The sequence below is a fragment of the Phaseolus vulgaris genome, chromosome 6 (assembly GCF_051622355.1).
Source record: "Phaseolus vulgaris cultivar YP4 chromosome 6, ASM5162235v1, whole genome shotgun sequence".
NCBI lineage: Eukaryota > Viridiplantae > Streptophyta > Magnoliopsida > Fabales > Fabaceae > Phaseolus > Phaseolus vulgaris.
The window spans coordinates 27679160-27698701 of record NC_143503.1 but is presented as its reverse complement, the minus strand read 5'-3'; the positions used below and the strand labels follow the sequence as shown (position 1 = coordinate 27698701).

At 33.2% G+C, this 19542-nt stretch overlaps 1 protein-coding gene across 2 annotated transcripts; it reads left to right on the top strand.

The window, feature by feature from the left end:
- The first annotated feature begins 9927 nt into the window (after positions 1 to 9927).
- Positions 9928 to 19496, top strand: SWP (RNA polymerase II transcription mediator). 2 transcript variants are annotated; one of them, XM_068639625.2, is made up of 8 exons: positions 9928 to 10555; positions 10675 to 11742; positions 12373 to 12470; positions 12553 to 12727; positions 12834 to 13845; positions 13950 to 14968; positions 15523 to 16583; positions 18288 to 19496. In XM_068639625.2, the coding sequence occupies exons 1-8, from the start codon at positions 10343 to 10345 to the stop codon at positions 19087 to 19089; spliced, it is 5448 nt and encodes a 1815-aa protein (XP_068495726.2). In that variant the 5' UTR covers positions 9928 to 10342; the 3' UTR covers positions 19090 to 19496. The 2 variants fall into 2 exon arrangements, with proteins under 2 accessions (XP_068495726.2, XP_090159586.1); XM_090303460.1 differs by lacking the exon at positions 9928 to 10555 and having other exon boundaries at positions 11026 to 11742; positions 12834 to 13841.
- Positions 19497 to 19542: the final 46 nt, after the last annotated feature.

The window sequence follows — 19542 nt, the reverse complement described above, 5'->3', positions numbered from 1 at the left end:
GTGTTTCAGGGACATCGGGCGGTGGATATCATCCCACGTGTGAGAGATTCTGATGGTTGGATTTTCCGCTGGTTGTCGGGTGATGACGTCATGGATGATGGCATAAAAATGGGAATAATTGAGTTTGGTTCTGCCTGCCTTTCCTTTGTTTGCAGGCTCCACACACACACACCAATTATTAATTCCATTTAGCTAAACATGGTAAAGCACAACACTATGTGCTCAACACAACTATGTCCCTTTGATCACTAATGTCTTTTTAAACATAATATTCTATTTTTATTTTGGATGATGATACTAAATAAAAAAAAAACTCATTCGACATTCTGAATAATAATATTTAATTTATTTTTAATTTAAAAAATTAATATATATTATTATATTATTAAAGTGGGATGTTAAGTGAATGTAATTCATTTAAAGGATAACAAATACTTTTTTCATTATTATGAAAAGATATTACTTTTACAGTCAAATTCATTCATTTATAATCTTTCCAAATTTTCTTTTCTCACGTGTATTCACATTTCAGTAAAAAATTATCTATCTTTATACTTTTTAGTAGTTATAATATAGATCAATTTATTATTGAGTTTTTAACATAGGACTCTTTTATTATTTCATCGTTAGACCAGTTATTTTCGTTTTTCTCAAATTTGATGCAATCCAATTGATTTAATTATCAATTTTCGAAGAGAGAGGTAATGTGAAAGAACAATGAAATGCACACATAATAAAAACAGCGTATGCAACAATTGTCACCGCCACACACTAAAAATGTGAGATACAAGAGAAAGAAAGGAAAAAAGGAAGGGGAGATGGATCAACATTGAAGAAAAGAAAAATAAAAATAAATATATTTTACTGATCGGAATGAACAAGTCAAGTCACACTAATATTACTTACTAGGTAATTTGAATTACATTAAAAATAAATAAACAAGTCAAGTCACACTGATATTACTTACTGGGTGATTTGAATTACATTAAAAGTAAATAAGAGATACGTGATAATATGAATCAGAATAATTTTTCTATAAATTCAGACAACATTTTAATAAATTCAAGAAATATGAGATAAATTATTTAATATCGATGCAACAAATATTGTCCACGAATGAAATAATATACTACTAAACACTATAAATAAGTTTTTATTATAAATATTACTAACTCTTATACAAAGTACTTAGATAATTGCTCAATACTATCTAAGTCTTAAACTCTCGATCGATCATCAAAGAACTATAAAAATACAAAATGAACGAAGGTGGAACAACCAAATACGAAATAATGAATAAAAAAAAGAAAGGACAAACGACCAAAATACCAAAACATGAGTAAAAAAAATAACTAAAAGGTTAAAGACTGAGATTCAGATATTATTTAAATTCACTAAATTAATTATATATATATATATATGATGGGGATAGAGGAGAAAAAATTCACGTAGTGGCTTAAATATCACTACACAATAGCTTTTGTTTACTTTTAAATTTAAAAAAAAAAAATGCTAGAGAGAAAGTGAGAAATCTTAAAGCAATGATAAGACCGTAATTTTTAGTTAAAAATGATTTCGTTATTTTTTTATTATTTGGTGTAGATGACCTAGCTATTGCTTACTATTAAAATATTTTCTCAAAGCTTACAAAATAAATATTTTTGAGAATGCTTTTTAAGAATGACTATATCTAACTATTATTATTTTTTAAAAACATCAAATCGTCTCTAATTACGATAATATAACATTTATCGGCACACGTTTTTATCATCTTATTCATAATTTATAAAATGAGAACGCAATAAAGACTCAAATTGCAAGGTCACATGCAAATGGCAATCATGCATAATCAAACAATTTTTATTAACTATTAAAAGCTAATTAAATAGTACAGCTTTCAAAAATGACTATTATAGATGCAACCAAAATAATACAATAATTAAATAAATCAATCAATTAAATAATAAATAAAATTAAGAATTCTGAACGTTAATTAAATTAAAGATCTTAAATTGTAACCATAATTTTTTTTATCAAATTATAAATAAAAGTCTTCAAACTCATGGCAATAACACTAATATCCAATGTTCTAACAACATCAAAAGTCTCCAAAAAAAATTAGCTGAAATAATTTATAGCATAAATATGAACATATTTAACTAGAACAAATAAATTGTGATGATGATAAGGGTATCGTAACATTATTATTTCATTTTTATAATTATTATAGTGACGTTTACATATAGGTACGTTTAAGTCTTGAAATAGGTGATTAATCGGTTAATCATTTCATTTTTTTATATTTAAATTTAAAAAATTATACTAAAGATCTTTAGTATAATTTAATCGGTTAATCTCCCATTGATTCAAGAGTAAAATACCTTATAATATATAAATAGTTATAAATTTAAAATATAAATTAGTTAAAATATTTTATAATATATATATTTGAGTACAAATTTCATCTTACTATAAAAAAATATTGTATAATATATAACTAGATAACTAAATTTGTATTAGTTGAATTTGACAGTCTAAATTTTTTATAATGGAAGATTGTGTAAAAGAAGAAAAAGAGGGAGAGATAAGGGTTAAATAAATATAATATAATATATTTATGAATGTTGTATGATACTTATCCTTTTTGTCCACTTTGCGTGGCCGCCATATAAAGCGGTCCCCTAGAGAGGGTCCAACAACCGTTATTGTGAAAAGGTTCATTGTTTCTCACTCATGCCTCAACAACACTCCACATTTCACCTTCAACAACACTCTTCACTCTTTATCTCCTCTTATCATTTCAATCAAATACTGTAAATAAATAACTTCAAAACCTTGGTGCCCACTTTAATTATGTATATCTTCAATCAATTTATATTTAATTAGGTTAAATTCTTTCTAAGATGATGATGATGACGACTTTGGGAGTAATAGATTATGACACAGAGAAAATCCTATCTAAGATCGCAATGCTCAATTTACACCATTATAAGAACTAACTTATATATATCTCAAAGAGAGAGAGAGAGAGCTAAAAAAGATGAAACATAATTGGTGAGAGTTGAGTTGCAGTGACAGTGACTGGTGACACCACATGCTTCACAAGTTCAGAATTGGAACCAGAGCATACCTTGCTGGACAGTCTTCTGCATGTCAAACATTTTCGATAACCTTTTTTTGTTGGATAAAAGCAGAGAAGGAAGCTACTTACGCTTTTAATTGATCATGTGTTAAGAATTTTCAAAAAGTGTAGGTGTGGTGTGCATGAGCATTGAAAGGAGGGCCATAGTGTATAAATGCTACAAGTAACGAAATAAGATGCAAATGCATGCATTGCACCAACCAAAACCCTAAGGGACCAATGAGAGAGTTAATATAAGGGTGGAAAGGTGGAGGTGTGAGGAGGAGCAGCAAAGAAACAAGAAGAGAGAAAATGACGTGAACCAGAGAGAGGCCCAAAACCAGTGGGCTGTCAAGCCCCATCGTGCGTTCATGGCATGGGCCCATCTACTACATCCTTATCTGTCTTCTCATTATCCCAGGCCCCACACCTCCCTATTCAATTCAATTTTCAAACTCTTTTATCCCACCACACGTGTGCCATTTATGACCTGATGTTGATTTTTTTTGTACATTTTATTTTCCTTCTTCTCATTCTTTTCCTTATCCACTTTAAAATAATGTATTTAAATTTCTCCATTTTATAACAGCTTCTCATATAATTATCAATGCCAAACAAATTTTTTCTTACACGAAATGGGAATATGTCCTCATCGATCTTCTATCGTCTATTCTCAATGGATCTAGTTTTCGATCTTGAGTATTAGTTTTGCTTAAGGACGGTATAATTTATCCATTTAAAAAAAAATATATATCTATTTTAATAATTAATTTATAAAGTTCATTATAAAAAGTTCGCGTTGAGAATTATAAAATCACATTTAGAAATGTGAAAGGTATAAACAAAATTAACTTTTTTCATTCCATCTAAAAAATGTGTAAAATCAACGCTTAAGATGCAAAATGAAATGAGCTGTTTAGTTGAATATTCAAAAGCTGGCTGCAGGATGAATTCAACTTAAATTGGATTGAACATTTTATTTTATTTCTTATCTCTTGAACATATTATAACTTTTATCAGGGGTAACTAAACATTTACCAACACAGAGTTATAATTTCAAGTTCCTTGTTCTTATATTTTATTTATTTTATTTTGATTGGAATTCATTGTATATAAAAGAAACTAATTATTAAAATTGAAAAATTTAATTACGAAATTATTGAATTATGCAACAACTTTTTTTCTACTTGTTCTGAAATGAAAAAAAAGTTCCATCTGTTACTTAATAGTGTCCTTTAAAAAATTCATGTTTTCATAGTCAATGTGTAGAAGATGAGATTTCTTTAAATTGAGGTCTATTTGTTTGAGTACGTAAATTAACAAGAAAATTGGATAAATTGATAATTCCAACATTTTCAATCCACCAAGCGAAATTGGTAGTTTCTTGATCACAACTAGTTAAAAGTTAAAGTTCTATTAAAGAGTGTTTTCACGTGATAGAACCTCTTCAAGGAATATAAAGTTTTCATGAGACTGATTTTGAGTTGTCATCCATGCACGAATACCTTCGTTTAAGAAAATATTTTTAGTGTATAAAGTCTTAAATCTATTGCACAGATTTCTTGAGAAACGAAATCATAAGCACGTAGGTTCAAGGACGAACCAACTATCCCAAGAACACTCATTCATAAACGAGTTACTGGTACAAACAACATAAATAAATGTAACCAATGCTTATTAGAGAAAAACAACCCCAAAGATTTGGGACCAAAAGCGATTAACAGTAATCATTGAATAGGTTTTTTTCGGGTTGGGTTGGGTTAAAAGCACAAAATGTATTTTCACCATCACCATCTTCAAATAAAGTACTTTCTACCGTTGCACCATGAATAGCGCATAGTAGTGCAACACCCAATACAATGACAACTCCCAGCATATGAAATGGGTTTAATGTCCAAGTATGAAATCTTTGGAAAAATATGATGATTTGAAAATTAGCTGCTCCATTAAAACTAGGAGCAAAGAATCAACCAAACTGACCCAGTGGATAAATAAGGAATACATAAACAAAAATAACAATTGGACCTGAGAATGCAATTACATTATTATAAGGTTGTAATTGAAAAAATTGAGCAAGTTCAGATTGATGTAACATGGAACATATTAATCCAAAAGCACCATGGAGAACAACAAAAGTCCACATACCATCTAACCAACATTAATGGGTAAAAGCTCATTGTGATTAAGTATATTTGGGATGGTGTAATTCTATTATTATTTTATTAAAATAGGTTAAATTTAAATGTTTTAGAAATGTGAGTAAATGTAAGTAGGAGTTTATATTTATTTTGAAGTGGTCCTTCTAAAATTATTTTAGTTTTGACAAAAAATAAATAAATAGAAATAGTCTTCTAAAACAACGTTAATCTTTTTGTATTTTTACAGAAATCATATGATTTTAAATTTTTTTATAATTATATTTCTAAGCATGATTGTTGAAAATCTCACATCGACTAGAGATTATGACATTTCATAGTATATAAGTGGGTGCAAACATCACCTTATAAGTCGATTTTATGAGGTTGAGTTAAGTTTAAAGTCTAATTCTTAATATAGTATCAATGTCATTTTGAATCTATCATAGCGATTGTTTGTTGGGCTTTTCAAACCACCCACTATCGGGTCATCAGATCACCCATAATATATAGTCCAACGCACGAGTTGGTAGCCTCGGCGTAAGGGAGTGTGTTGGAGATCCCACATCGACTAAAGATGAGTACAAATAGTTTGTATGAGTATTCATGTTTATAATTGTTAACATATATTCTTGTATATTTTTTTAAACTTAATTTAAATACTATGATGTGTATTATTTAACTATTATTGCTACTTTATTAATATCAATTTCATCATTGATTATAATAACTTGTGAACTTTAAATTACTGCCTTATCTAATTTAATGATTTAAAAATATTGATATACAATCTTGATCTGTCTTTAATTACACCCACGGGGATAGAGGAGGAAATCTTCAAAACTCTCTTTTTTTGGAGGGTGTTTCTCCCTGCACCTCTACACTTTTCTTCCAGCACCCCTACATTATTCAAAAATACCAAAACTACTCTTTACAGTTTGAAATGTTTCCCAAATAGTGGTTCCGTAAGCAAAGGATATTTTCAAAATAAAAAATATGGAAGAAAAAAAATCATTCCAAAACATTTTTTTCGAAACACATTTTTTTTATTTCCTAATTTATAAATTCAGAATTTATAAAACATGTTCTGGAAAAGATATTCCAGAAATATTTCGGAAAGAACAATCTGGAAGTCATTTTTTAAAGGGGAAAAACAGTCTTTTCTGAGAGTGAGGGGGTGCAGGAAGAAGTTGTCTTTTTTGGAAACCTTTAACTGTTCAAAAACTTTTAAGCTGCCCATCCCAAAATCGCAGTGAAGAAGGGGAAATTCTTTCTGCACCTCCATGCATTTTTGTGAGCTCGCTTATATATTGAAAAATATTTAAATTATATATTTTTATTGATGTTTTATTTTTAATTTGAAATTTTAAATCTGTAGACTTTCTATATTATAGAATTCATAACTTAAATTTTGTGATTTTATATTTTAGATTAGATTTGTATTTTAAATTATACATTCCAGATTTGTAATATAAAATATAAATTTTGTATTCTAAATTATACAATTTAAAATATAAATTTATTTTAGGTTATACCATTTAAAATAGACGATTTTGATATTTTTAAAAATATGGAAGAAATCTTTGAAGAAGCATATAAATTGACATGGGCCAGTTGGAGGTCCAACACATCATTTAAGATTTGAATAAATGTGGGCTAACATTAGAGGACAAAACCCAATAAGTAATTGCTAGCATACTTCTCTTCTTCCACCCAAACCATTAACCCTAGCATTGGATTGAGGTTGGACAAAGCATGTATATTTTTAGCACCACCCATGCCCTCTTACTATAAATACACATACTAAAATTACTAAAATTATTCTAAAATTTTAAAGATATTTTAGTCATAGATAATCTAAAAAAAATGTTTTAGAAACATTGGAGAAAGTATCTTAAATTATGTAAGCTATTATATAAAGTGACACAATTCTAAACTAATAATATATGAGAGAATAATTTTCTCAAAAAGCAGTTGTAATATACAATTTGATATTACGTTAGATATTAATAAAATAGTTTGTAAAAAAAATCTCTCACTCTGTCTAAACTTTAATTAGCACACCTTATCAAGGTAAATAACAGATGTAATAATATTGCATATTAGTTTAAAAAAAAAAATCACAAGCAACCAATTATTGTGTGATTTTCTTTCATGACTTTCTAAATGTCTATAACTAATGTATGATTGCACCTCATATATTTATCATTTTTATTTTCACTACAATTAAGAGTTATCACTTAACATTGGTCGAGGGTATAGTGAGGTTTACTTATAATTTATTGATACGAAACTTTGGTATTTTTCATTTTTTTACACTTTTAAGCTACAACTTAACAATAATAAACAAGTTAAATTGTGAAATTTTTCTATCTTCAACAGTAAAATTTACAAACACAGAATAAATTTTATTCAATCAATTATTTTCATAGATTAACTTTTGTAGATAAGAGCAAAAGATACTATTTTTACATCATTATTCTTATTTCTATAATAATAAAGACGGATTTACATTTTTTTTAAGATAACTATGTAGTAAGAACACTTAGTATCTTGTATCACTACTAAAAACAGAATGTAGTTGGCATTATATTTAACGTTTTCAGTGGTTTTTACTCATACTAAATGTGTATCTCATAACACAATTTGTATTTTCTTGAAAAGAGCGTTATCGACAGTTTAGAGTAATCATTGGAAAAACAAATTTTTTCAACGGTTTTGTAAATATCCATTACTTTCTGGCTTTTTTTTAAACCCCTATTACTTTCAGGGTTTTTCAAAAATCCTCATTAATTTAAAATTTTGTATTTTTATAAATTTGTTGTATTTTTTTAATAATTTTTTAATGTACATAAATCCTGAAACAATTAAAAAATATAAATGTCAAATATTTAAATTTTTTCTAAAACTCAATTGTTTTCCTAATGTCATATATATATATATATAAATGAAATCATCATTTTAATTAGAATATAAAGAAGTTATAAGCAGACATAACAATATGTCTACTCGTTAAAATATAAAAACAAAAAAAAGAATCTAGTCATTGCTTCAAAATACAATACCCAAAAATACAAACAGAAGAACAACTCTTTTATCCGCTAGTGTTTTTGCATCCACTTTGAAGAAAAGCATATTATTATCACTATTGGTATTCTGCTAAAGGAACAAACATTATACTCAAGTAAAAATGACGAATTTATAAAAATACTTAAAATTTAATTAAATATTAAATAAAATAAACTGGTTAATCTACAAAAACTCATAATGAAACATTTGTAAACCTACATCTAAATGGTGAGAGAGATCCATAAGATCGAACTCTAATTGAACCAGCCCACAAACCAAATCAATAAACATAAGTCCCTCCTAGTTATATCTTAAAGTCATGGTACACTTTATCTGTAAGAAAAAAAAGTGACCCAACTTCCCTAATAATTTTTTTTGTAACAAACCTGTTATAATAAAGTAGTCTTAAAAGAGGTTAAGAAAATTAAAAAAACTCCATATAAAAATAAACACCACCTATGTCAAATGCATGTAGCATAAACTACCAAGCAAGAATCTATCAATATCACTCTATGTTTAACAATTTATACAATATACATTTATTATAAAACTATTATTAGGTTTCAGTCTTCATCCAATGACCTTGAGTCCATCATTCATTCAAATTTTACGACATTCATGCATAGTAACAAAAAAAAATAAAAAATGATAATACTAGGTAAGTGAAACAATGCAAAATGAAACTAAATATATATCAATAACCTATAAATGTAACTTTACACTCACTGCACATGTATACCTCAAATCCAATTACTATTCCCTGCATATAACAAGTTTTTTTTCTCTCTTTTACTCAACATGTATTTTCCAATATTAAAAGAGCAAACGAAGTTAAATAATAAAATATTTAGAGAAAGGAAAAAAAAAAAATGAAAGATGAGAAATAAAAAAAGTCAGAAAAGACGAGAAAACACAAAAAAAAAATCAATACTGAATAAACAAACACAGAAGACAAAAAAATTTAAATGAAAGAAAATTCAATTTTAAAAATGAATAATAAATATTTTTATTTTATTTTTTTCTAAAGTACGTTATTATATCCTTTTAACATAAAAAAACATAGGATTAAATATATGTTTCATTTTATACTATAATACAAAATTATTTTTTGTCTTTGTCTAAATCTTAGATTATATTTAGATTATATAAATGTTTGTAATATGTAAATGATTGAAATATTTTTTTTTTATATAAAATTGATTCAATTTGATGATTCACTTTATTGTAAATAATTTGGATAAATTTTCAATCAAAACAATAATAAATTATGAAAAAAATTAATAATTTTTTTTAAAAAGTTAACAATTACTTTCCATATAAAAAATCTATTCTAATTATTTTCGTATTATAAAGTCTAAAGTTTGAAAAAAAAATCCAATTTTATGTTATATAAAAAATCAAAAATATATTTAATAAAAAAATAGATTACTTATTTGTAATTGATAAATTATAGATTTTGTTTAAAAATTTGGATCTAAATAAATAATCTGACAAATATTTGTTGGCAAAGAAATGATTCCGAAATGATTTATGATTGGGAGAAATATGAAAGAGCGAGGGAAAATAAAATATAAATGGGAGGAAAGAGAAGTTGAACATTTTATTCATTGATTGGGAGATAGATGAAAGTAGCGATCCCAAATTGGTGGGCGCTTTGAGATTGAGGAGTCAAGGGCTTTAGAAGAAAAGGAAAGAAAGAAAGAAAGAAAGAAAGAGTAACGCATTTTTGTGAGAGAGCGTTTCACAACCAACGAACAATATATTTAGAAGAGAGAGAGAAGCAAACGAACCTTAGCCCTGACCCTGAGTGAGACTAGTGAAAAGTGTGTGTGTGCGCGAGAGAGAGAGAGAGAGAGGAATTGGGAACGGGCTTCGTCGTTTTCGTTCTATTTCTTAGTCTTCTTCTTCTTGTTCTTGTCCGCATAACAATTTTTCCCTCTTTCTCATAAAACCCTAGTTTCGATGCTGCTCTGACAAAACAAATAGATCGGAAGAACCCTAACAACCACAACTTCCAATGGCTGCGGAGTTAGGGCAACAGACGGTGGAGCTCTCCACGCTCGTCACACGCGCCGCGCACGATTCATACGCCTCCCTCAAAGAACTCGTCGATAAATGTAGGTCCTCCGAATTATCCGACACCGACAAGAAGATTAGTATCCTCAAATTCCTCAGCAAGACTCAGCAGCGCATGATCCGTCTCAATGTCCTCTCCAAGTGGTGCCAGCAGGTGATTCAATTTCTCTCTCACTTTCTTGCTTCACTTTTGTCTCCATCTTATCATTCCCTTATTGTTATGGAATTTGCTTTATTCGTTTTAATTTATTGGTTTCTTTAAATTTTTTGCAGGTTCCTTTGATACAGCACTGTCAGCAACTGGCTTCCACTGTTTCTAATCACGACATGTGTTTCACGCAAGCTGCAGATTCGCTATTCTTCATGCACGAGGGGCTTCAACAGGCGCGTGCACCCGTGTATGATGTTCCTTCCGCAATTGATATTCTTCTCACTGGAAGTTACCAGCGTCTGCCGAAATGTGTAGAGGATGTGGGGACTCAGTATGCTCTGACCGAGGATCAGCAGAAACCTGCTTTGAAAAAATTGGACACGCTTGTTCGCTCCAAATTGCTTCAGGTTTCGATTCCCAAAGAATTTTCTGATATTAAGGTTTCTGATGGTACCGCAATGCTTAGGGTGGTTGGGGAGTTCAAGGTTTTGATAACGCTTGGGTATAGAGGACACTTGTCTTTGTGGAGGATATTGCATTTGGAGCTGCTCGTTGGGGAGAAAAATAAGACTGTGAAGTTGGAGGAAATGCGGCGACACGTGCTTGGAGATGATTTGGAGAGGCGAATGGCGGCGGCAGAGAATCCATTTTCGGTGCTGTATTCGGTTCTTCATGAGCTGTGTGTTGCACTTGTCATGGACACGGTGATAAGGCAAGTGCAGGTTCTTCGACAGGGGAGGTGGAAGGATGCAATTCGGTTTGAGCTCATATCTGAGGGTCATGGAGCGAGTTCTAGCTCTGCTCAGAACCCTGATGGGGAATCTGAATCGTCTGCCCTTCGAACTCCTGGCTTGAAAATTGTGTACTGGTTGGATTTTGATAAGAGTGCTAACGTGTCTGAATCGGGTACGTGCCCATTTATTAAAATTGAACCTGGGTCAGATCTTCAGATAAAGTGCCTCCACAGCAGCTTTGTCATAGACCCCTTGACAGGCAAGGAGGCAGAGTTTGTTTTGGACCAGAGTTGTATTGATGTTGAGAGATTGCTACTAAGAGCTATTTGTTGCAACAAATATACTCGGCTGCTCGAAATTAAGAGAGAACTGGTGAAAAATGTTCAGGTCTGTCGAACTGTAGATGATGTTGTGCTCCAGTCCCGAATGGGTGAACCTGATATTGAATATAAGCAGGTTGGTTAACATTTAAACGTTTTCTCTTTTTGGGAGTTTGGAGGTTTCAATTTGTTGTGTTGCATTGGAATTTTGTAGGTTCGTTTAGGATTAAATTTGGATGATTATTTTGAGGTTTTGTTTTAGCTGCATGTCTGGTGTCAGTCCTTTCAAGGTTTGACTTTGTTAACATCGGTTAGGTTTCAAAAGATAGATAGATTCTCAGATCCTGGATATTCAATTTTTTTAGGGTTTTGTTTTAAGTGCTTGTTTGGTGTCAGTCCTTTCTGGTCAAAATAATATCAATATTAATTCGGCATTATCTGCCAAAGACTGTTGTTGTTGAGATTCCATATCATGTTTAGATATTGCAAATGTAGTCCTTATAAGGCTTGAGTAGTCCTCAACTCCAGAAAATAGGCTTGTAAGGACAGAACTGCCAAAGCCTTCTAAGGACTACATTAGCCTCATGCTGATATGCACATCTTTTCCTGTGAAAGACTATTCACCTTTGCGACATGCAAACTATTATACCTTCATTTCTGAATCTGGATACCTTTCCATGGATCTCATGCATGTAATCTTATGCCTTACCTTCTTCCATTCATTTTAGCACGAGGTTTTAAATCTGAGTTCTGCTTCTGTCTATAGAAGGATGATAAGTGTTGCAGCAAGGACTCTGAGGGCCACGAGGTGTTGTGTGTGCGTGCCTATGGCTCTTCCTTTTTTACTCTTGGAATTAATATCAGGTACCCAACTTGCACTTTTCTAATCTATTGCATTTTAATTGGGGGGGTTTTCTCAAATCTATTCCTCTGCGTTGCTATTCAGGAATGGCCGTTTTCTTCTTCAATCTTCACAAAACATAGTGGTTTCTTCAGCCTTAATAGAATGTGAAGAAGCTTTGAATCAGGGATCTATGACTGCAGCTGAGGTTTTCATAAGCCTGAGAAGCAAAAGTATATTACACTTATTTGCTTCTATTGGAAGGGTTTTAGGCTTGGAGGTATATTTACCTGTTTTCTCTCCTTTGGACTGTCTTCTAGCATATTATTTGGGTTTCAGGATTACCTTAAAGTCTAAGACCTATGGATCATTTGGGATTCTTGCAGGTATATGAGCATGGATTCAATATAGTTAAAATACCCAAGGATGCTTCAAATGGTTCAGCTATGCTAGTGATGGGATTTCCAGATTGTGGAAGCTCGTACTTCCTGCTGATGCAGCTTGATAAGGATTTTAAACCCTTGTTTAAGTTGTTAGAGACTCAGCCTGACCCATCTGGAACAGATAATTTATCTGGTGGTGACCTTAATCAGGTGCTGCGGATCAAGAAAATTGATATAGGACAAATGCAGGTTCACGAGGATGAAATGAATTTAAGCCTGGTTGACTGGGGAAAATTACGTTCTGTTCTGCCCAATGCCATTGGTCCAAATCAAACATCTGCACATGAGTTTTTTTCTGATATTCGCCTTGAGAATTCTGTACAGATTGCAAGAGGTCATCCATCAGGTTTTTCATCACTTGTTGACGAAGTGTTTGGACTTGAGAAAGGGTCTTCAGTGGCTCCATTATCTGTTCAAAATGTTCCTTCGTCTGGGAATACATCACTTCCTTCTCAATATGGATCTGTCCCCATGAATATCCATAGTTTAAAGGCTGGAAGCCCTTCACCAAAGTGGGAAGGAGGAATGCAGATGGCACAGGTTAATAATGTAACAAAAGCTTCTGGTGCTACTAGTCTCTACAGTGGTTCCTTATTTTCATCTGGTAGTGTGAAGGGCCCAGTCCAGTCCAGTTCTGTTGGCTCCATACCAACAGGACACGTAAGGAACACTGCTGGGAAAAAGCTGTCTGCTTCCAAGTCTGAACAGGATTTGGCCTCTCCAAAATCTCCACATTCAGTTGACATTAGTTCCTCCATCGCAATTGATGAAGAACAGCTAAGGGTGTTGAATGACACTTCTAATGAGGCTTTATCTGGAAGTCGATCATCCCGATTGTTATCTCCTCCACGACCAACTGGCTCTCGAATGTCCATACCTAATTCCAGACCTAATGGACCTCAAGCTGATTCGTTTAAGGTTATTGGATCTGCTTCATGTGCCACAACTCCCGTATGTAAGATACTTCCTTTGCATCTTCATCTTTTTCATGAGTTTATTCATACTGTTCTCAATTTATTTTTCATTGTGAAATGTGACTGGAGAAATGAATGCTTGCAGCCCAAACACTGGAATCCACAGTTAGTTATATTGCAGGAGAAGATGTCACCTCAAAAAATGACAAGAAATCCAGAAAGCGAACAGCTTCAGACATGTTGACCTTGATTCCATCACTTCAAGGTGTTGAAAACAACCCAGGAATCTGCAAGAGAAGAAAAATTTCAGATTCATCTGGCTGTCAACTGTCTTTGCCACAGGGTGCTATGTCTGCTGAAATGATACCCAAAACTGAAGGGTACAGTTATGGAAGTTTAATCGCTGAAGTGAATAAAGGGACTGTTCCATCCAGCATTTACATTGCGTCTCTTCTTCATGTGGTCAGGCATTGTTCACTTTGCATTAAGCATGCTAGACTAACCAGCCAGATGGATGCATTAGACATCTCATATGTTGAAGAAGTGGGTTTGAGAAGTGGATCATCTAACATTTGGTTTCGACTTCCTCTTGCTAGAGGTGACTCATGGCAACATATATGTTTGCGACTTGGAAGACCTGGTTGCATGTATTGGGATGTTAAAATAAATGATCAACACTTCAGGGATTTATGGGAGCTGCAAAAAGGGAGCAATAATACACCATGGGGTTCAGGTGTTCGAATTGCTAATACATCTGACATAGATTCACATATACATTATGATCCAGATGGTGTTGTTTTGAGTTATCAATCTGTTGAGGTAGATAGTATAAAGAAATTAGTGGCTGATATCCAAAGGCTTGCCAATGCAAGAACATTTGCCCTTGGCATGAGGAAATTACTTGGCGTAAGAGCAGAGGAGAAGTCAGATGAGCTTGTTACAAGTACTGACAGCAAAATACCAAGTACCAAGGTTGCTTCAGATACTGCTGATAAACTATCTGAGCAGATGAGAAGGGCGTTTAGAATTGAGGCAGTTGGATTAATGAGCTTGTGGTTTAGCTTTGGTTCAAGTGTCCTTGCTCGTTTTGTTGTTGAATGGGAATCTGGTAAAGAGGGTTGCACAATGCATGTATCTCCGGATCAACTTTGGCCTCATACCAAGGTGTGCTAATTTCTCTTCAACTGATTGCTGCTGTCCATTTTTTATTGTTTTCTTCCATTGTGTTTATTTTTGCGTCAGTAGTAGACTTTTATTTCCATGTTGTGCTTCAAAATTTTGATGATTTTGATAAAAAAAAATTATGCATAGCACATTATTCTGTCATGATTGTTGGCTTTGATTTGTTTTCACCATGTTTGTTTTTTACTCCATTGTTCTTGGACTTTCTCCCCTATCATGAGAATTAACATGATCCCACCAGAGTATTGTTCTCTTTGGACTGAGCGGGTCCATTGACTGATTACTGTGGGACATCTCTTTTTTTTGCTTGTTCAGTTGGCTGTGCAATATAAACATGAAAATGCATTGCATTAATTTTATTGTTATGGTTATTTCTGCTGATGTATGACGGATAATGCTTGATGCCATTTTTTCCTTTTGATATTTCAGTGGTGATTAGAAACCAATTCCTTAATGTTGTCTTCTGTATTGATGTATCTAATATTTTGCCCTTGCTATGTTCCCAAGATAAATTTCTGTCCTATATTTCTGTGCAGTTTCTGGAAGATTTCATAAATGGAGCTGAAGTTTCATCACTTTTGGATTGCATTCGGCTGACTGCTGGGCCATTGCATGCTCTGGCAGCTGCAACCAGGCCAGCTAGAGCTGGTCCTGTTCCAGGAGTTGCAGCTGCTCTATCTTCTATTCCTAAACAGTCTGGCAGCTATATATCGTCACAGGGACTTCTGCTTGGGAATTCAACAACTAATGTTGGTCAGCCTGCATCTGGTCCTGGGGCAAACACCGTCATGCCTACTGCAAGTGGTCCCACTAACCAGACCCTCTCAATGTTAGCTGCTGCTGGGCGTGGTGGTCCAGGCATTGTTCCTAGTTCACTTTTGCCCATTGATGTCTCTGTTGTGCTCCGGGGTCCATATTGGATACGAATCATTTACAGGAAACAGTTTTCTGTTGACATGCGTTGCTTTGCAGGAGATCAGGTGTGGTTGCAGCCTGCAACACCTCCTAAAGAGGGTCGTCTTTCAGGAGGGTCATTACCGTGCCCCCAGTTTCGGCCTTTTATTATGGAACATGTTGCCCAGGAATTGAATGGATTGGATCCCAGTTTCACTGGACAACAGGCAGGTGGACTGACAAATTCAAATAATCCAAACCCTGGTTCAGGATCCCAAATGATGGCTGCAAATGGAAATAGAATAAACCTTCCAATTTCTGCTGCAATGTCTAGGACAGGAAATCAAGTAGCCAGTTTAAACCGTGTGGGAAATGCTTTAGCAGGCTCTTCAAACTTAGCTTTGATGACATCACCTGTCTCTCTGCGGAGGCCACCTGGAGCAGTTGTCCCAGCACATGTCAGAGGTGAGCTTAACACAGCTATTATTGGTCTTGGTGATGATGGAGGATATGGAGGTGGTTGGGTTCCTCTCGTTGCTCTTAAGAAGGTTTTGAGAGGCATTCTCAAGTATCTTGGAGTGTTGTGGCTTTTTGCCCAGTTACCTGATCTTTTGAAAGAGATCCTGGGATCTATTTTGAAGGAAAATGAAGGTGCACTTTTGAATTTGGACCCTGAGCAGCCTGCCTTGCGTTTTTTTGTTGGGTAAGTATCTAGAACCCTTCTTCTGTTACCCCAATTTTTGTGTGTAGATTTTTTATTTTATTTACACACTTCTCTCTGTTATAGTTTTGCATTCCTTCTTGATACACCGACTTTCTCTATATATTTTCCCTTCCTGCTTAACGGGGGGTAATTGCAGTTGTGATATTACAGAATTGGTGCTTGATTTTATTCCTCCCTTTTCTTTTTTCAACGTGTTCCTTGCTTCTCTGTTTTGTTGCCTTGTTACCTTGAGTGATTTAGGCTGGTGAGTTATTGCACAATAAATTCTTGGATTTTGGATTAGGATGTAATATAAAATGCCTTTATTATTTTTTTTTTATATTCCTTAATTTGAGCATGGTACGTGAAGTTGATTATTCCATGCTAGCTAATATTATGCATATTTGATACTTGACGACTTATTATCTATATTTTGAAAAAAGGGGAAAAAGTTTATTACATTTTGTTCATTTCAGTATTATGAGAGTTCAAATTTACCCCCTTAATTTCAGTATGCATAAAATTTCTCGTATTTTTATGAGTTGATGCAAAATATTCCTCCCTGCCCATAACCTGTAGAAGTGGCTATTTTTGCTCTAGGGCATTTTGTCCCATGAAGCACCTACATCAACACGGATACAATACACAGTTAATGTCCAACATATAACATGACAAAAATCTCAAATGAGAATTAAAATTTATATAATTCAAACTGTATAAATGAATTTGCCAAGTTTCAGGTTCCCTATAACGACAGCTCTCACAATAGAATTCGAAGAAAGATACTGCCTCTGTTTCCTATTAACTATTATATTGTTTGAAATTTTTTTGTTTCTATTTAATTGTCATTTTCAAAATTTAAGACACCATTAATTACTCTTTGTGATTTATTCTTGTTCTTTAATTAGTTTATTTATCATGGTGTACTGATGAAATGGGTAAAATAGAAAATCTCATATATACTTTATTAAAATCAAGAAAATATATTGCATTTCTTGGTTCCTCCGCAATTACTTGTAAACAACACCTAAAAAGAAATGGACGGAGTATCTCTTAATAGTTAAAATATTTAGTTAAGTCTCAGGGAAACAAACCACAAAAAAATGTATGGGCCTTACATCATTTATGATATAAGCTTTTTTTAACTTTATTATTATAGTAATATCTAGGAAGTGTGTAGTCAAGAATAGTGTCGGCTCACTCTCTTTACGCATGTTCAACTGCATCCAGGATGTGCTGGGCTGAAAAAATTATGACACTATTGAAGATGTGTATGACAAGTGTTGTGTCCAAAAAGTGTTGGACATGTTCTACACACTATTCTACAGAGATGTTGGTGTCAGTCTAAAATATATTGGTGGGATCTTAACCTCATTTTACAAGCTAGTTTTGCAGGTTCAAGTTAAACCTTAATCTGTATTTTAAAAAATAACTAAGGTGCTACACGTTCAATATTACAAAGTGAGAATCAAATCTAAAGCCATGTGCGTGAAAAACAGTATGATGGGGTCTTATTTGCTTATACACTTTAAGTTACAGGTTAATGTAGCAGTTTAAACTAAAGTCATATATGGTGAAACTAAGACTAAAATTGTAACCAATCTTAAATAGGAAAATACTTTTAGTCTTCTCAGGTTCTTAAATGTTTGGTATTCTTCTTCTAGTTATTAGACACTGAAATGCTATCTTTTCATCTTTCTGCAGAGGATATGTATTTGCTATCACTGTCCACAGAGTTCAGCTTCTACTTCAGGTATTGAGTGTAAAACGATTTCACCAGCAGCAGCAACAACAACAGCAAAATTCAAATCCCGCACCAGAGGAATTAAGTCCGTCTGAAATAAGTGAAATATGTGATTACTTCAGCCGTCGTGTGGCATCAGAACCCTATGATGCATCTCGTGTTGCATCATTCATAACTATGCTCACTTTACCCGTATCAGTACTGAGAGAATTCTTGAAATTAATTGCTTGGAAAAAAGGATTATCCCAGACACAAGTTGGAGATGTTGTTTCAGCTCAAAAACCACGAATTGAGTTATGTCTTGAAAATCATTCTGGTTTGAATGTTGATGAGAACTCTGAGAGCTCATCTGCATTCAGGAGCAACATCCATTATGATCGTGTTCATAATTCTGTTGATTTTGCGCTTACTGTTGTCCTTGATTCTTCTCACGTCCCTCATGTTAATGCTGCTGGTGGTGCTGCATGGTTGCCGTACTGTGTTTCAGTAAGATTGAGATATTCATTTGGTGAAAGTTCTAATGTATCATTTGTTGCCATGAATGGTAGCCATGGTGGTAGGGCCTGTTGGTTGCGTGTTGATGATTGGGAGAAATGCAAACAGAGGGTGGCACGAGCGGTGGAGGTTAATGGGAGCTCAGCAGCAGATGTAAGTCAAGGTAGGTTGAAATTAGTTGCGGATAGTGTGCAAAGAAATCTGCATATGTGCATTCAAGGGTTGAGAGATGGTAATGGGGTCACAACCAGCTCTGGAGCAACGTGACTGTTTTGTTAATATATGTGTTGGGTTAGTGCTGTCAATAGTGCATTTTAGTTTATATTGGTGCCGTGCTGAGTTTAAGCATGCCCCCACCATCCTAGCAAGTTTCTTCTGCTCCGTAGGTTATGAAGTTCTATTGGAGATGAGCTTTGCTGTAATGGAGAAAGTGCACAGGTGGTTACAGATAATTTTGATAAAATGAATTTTGATAGTTAAGCTTAGATTTGCGGGCACCAATTTTAGATTACTAACCAAATATATATATAACGAGTATTCTAAGTTTCTCAGATAATCTAGGTTGTACAATATCTTTGCTGATAGTGTAATATCATGGCATAACTTTTCTGGCTTGGGGCGCTATTGTACAGATGACATCAAATGAATTAGTAAAGGAATTTTTTTACGCTCCATCTCTGTGGCAATAACACTTGCATCTTATTTGAGACAACTTGCAAT

Coding starts and splice junctions, on each gene's coding strand:
- SWP (XM_068639625.2), top strand. CDS start 10,343: ATGGCTGCGGAGTTAGGGCAACAGACGGTGGAGCTCTCCACGCTCGTC. Junction 11,743..12,372: donor CTGATATTGAATATAAGCAG/GTTGGTTAACAT, acceptor TTCTGTCTATAG/AAGGATGATAAGTGTTGCAG. Junction 12,471..12,552: donor ACTCTTGGAATTAATATCAG/GTACCCAACTTG, acceptor GTTGCTATTCAG/GAATGGCCGTTTTCTTCTTC.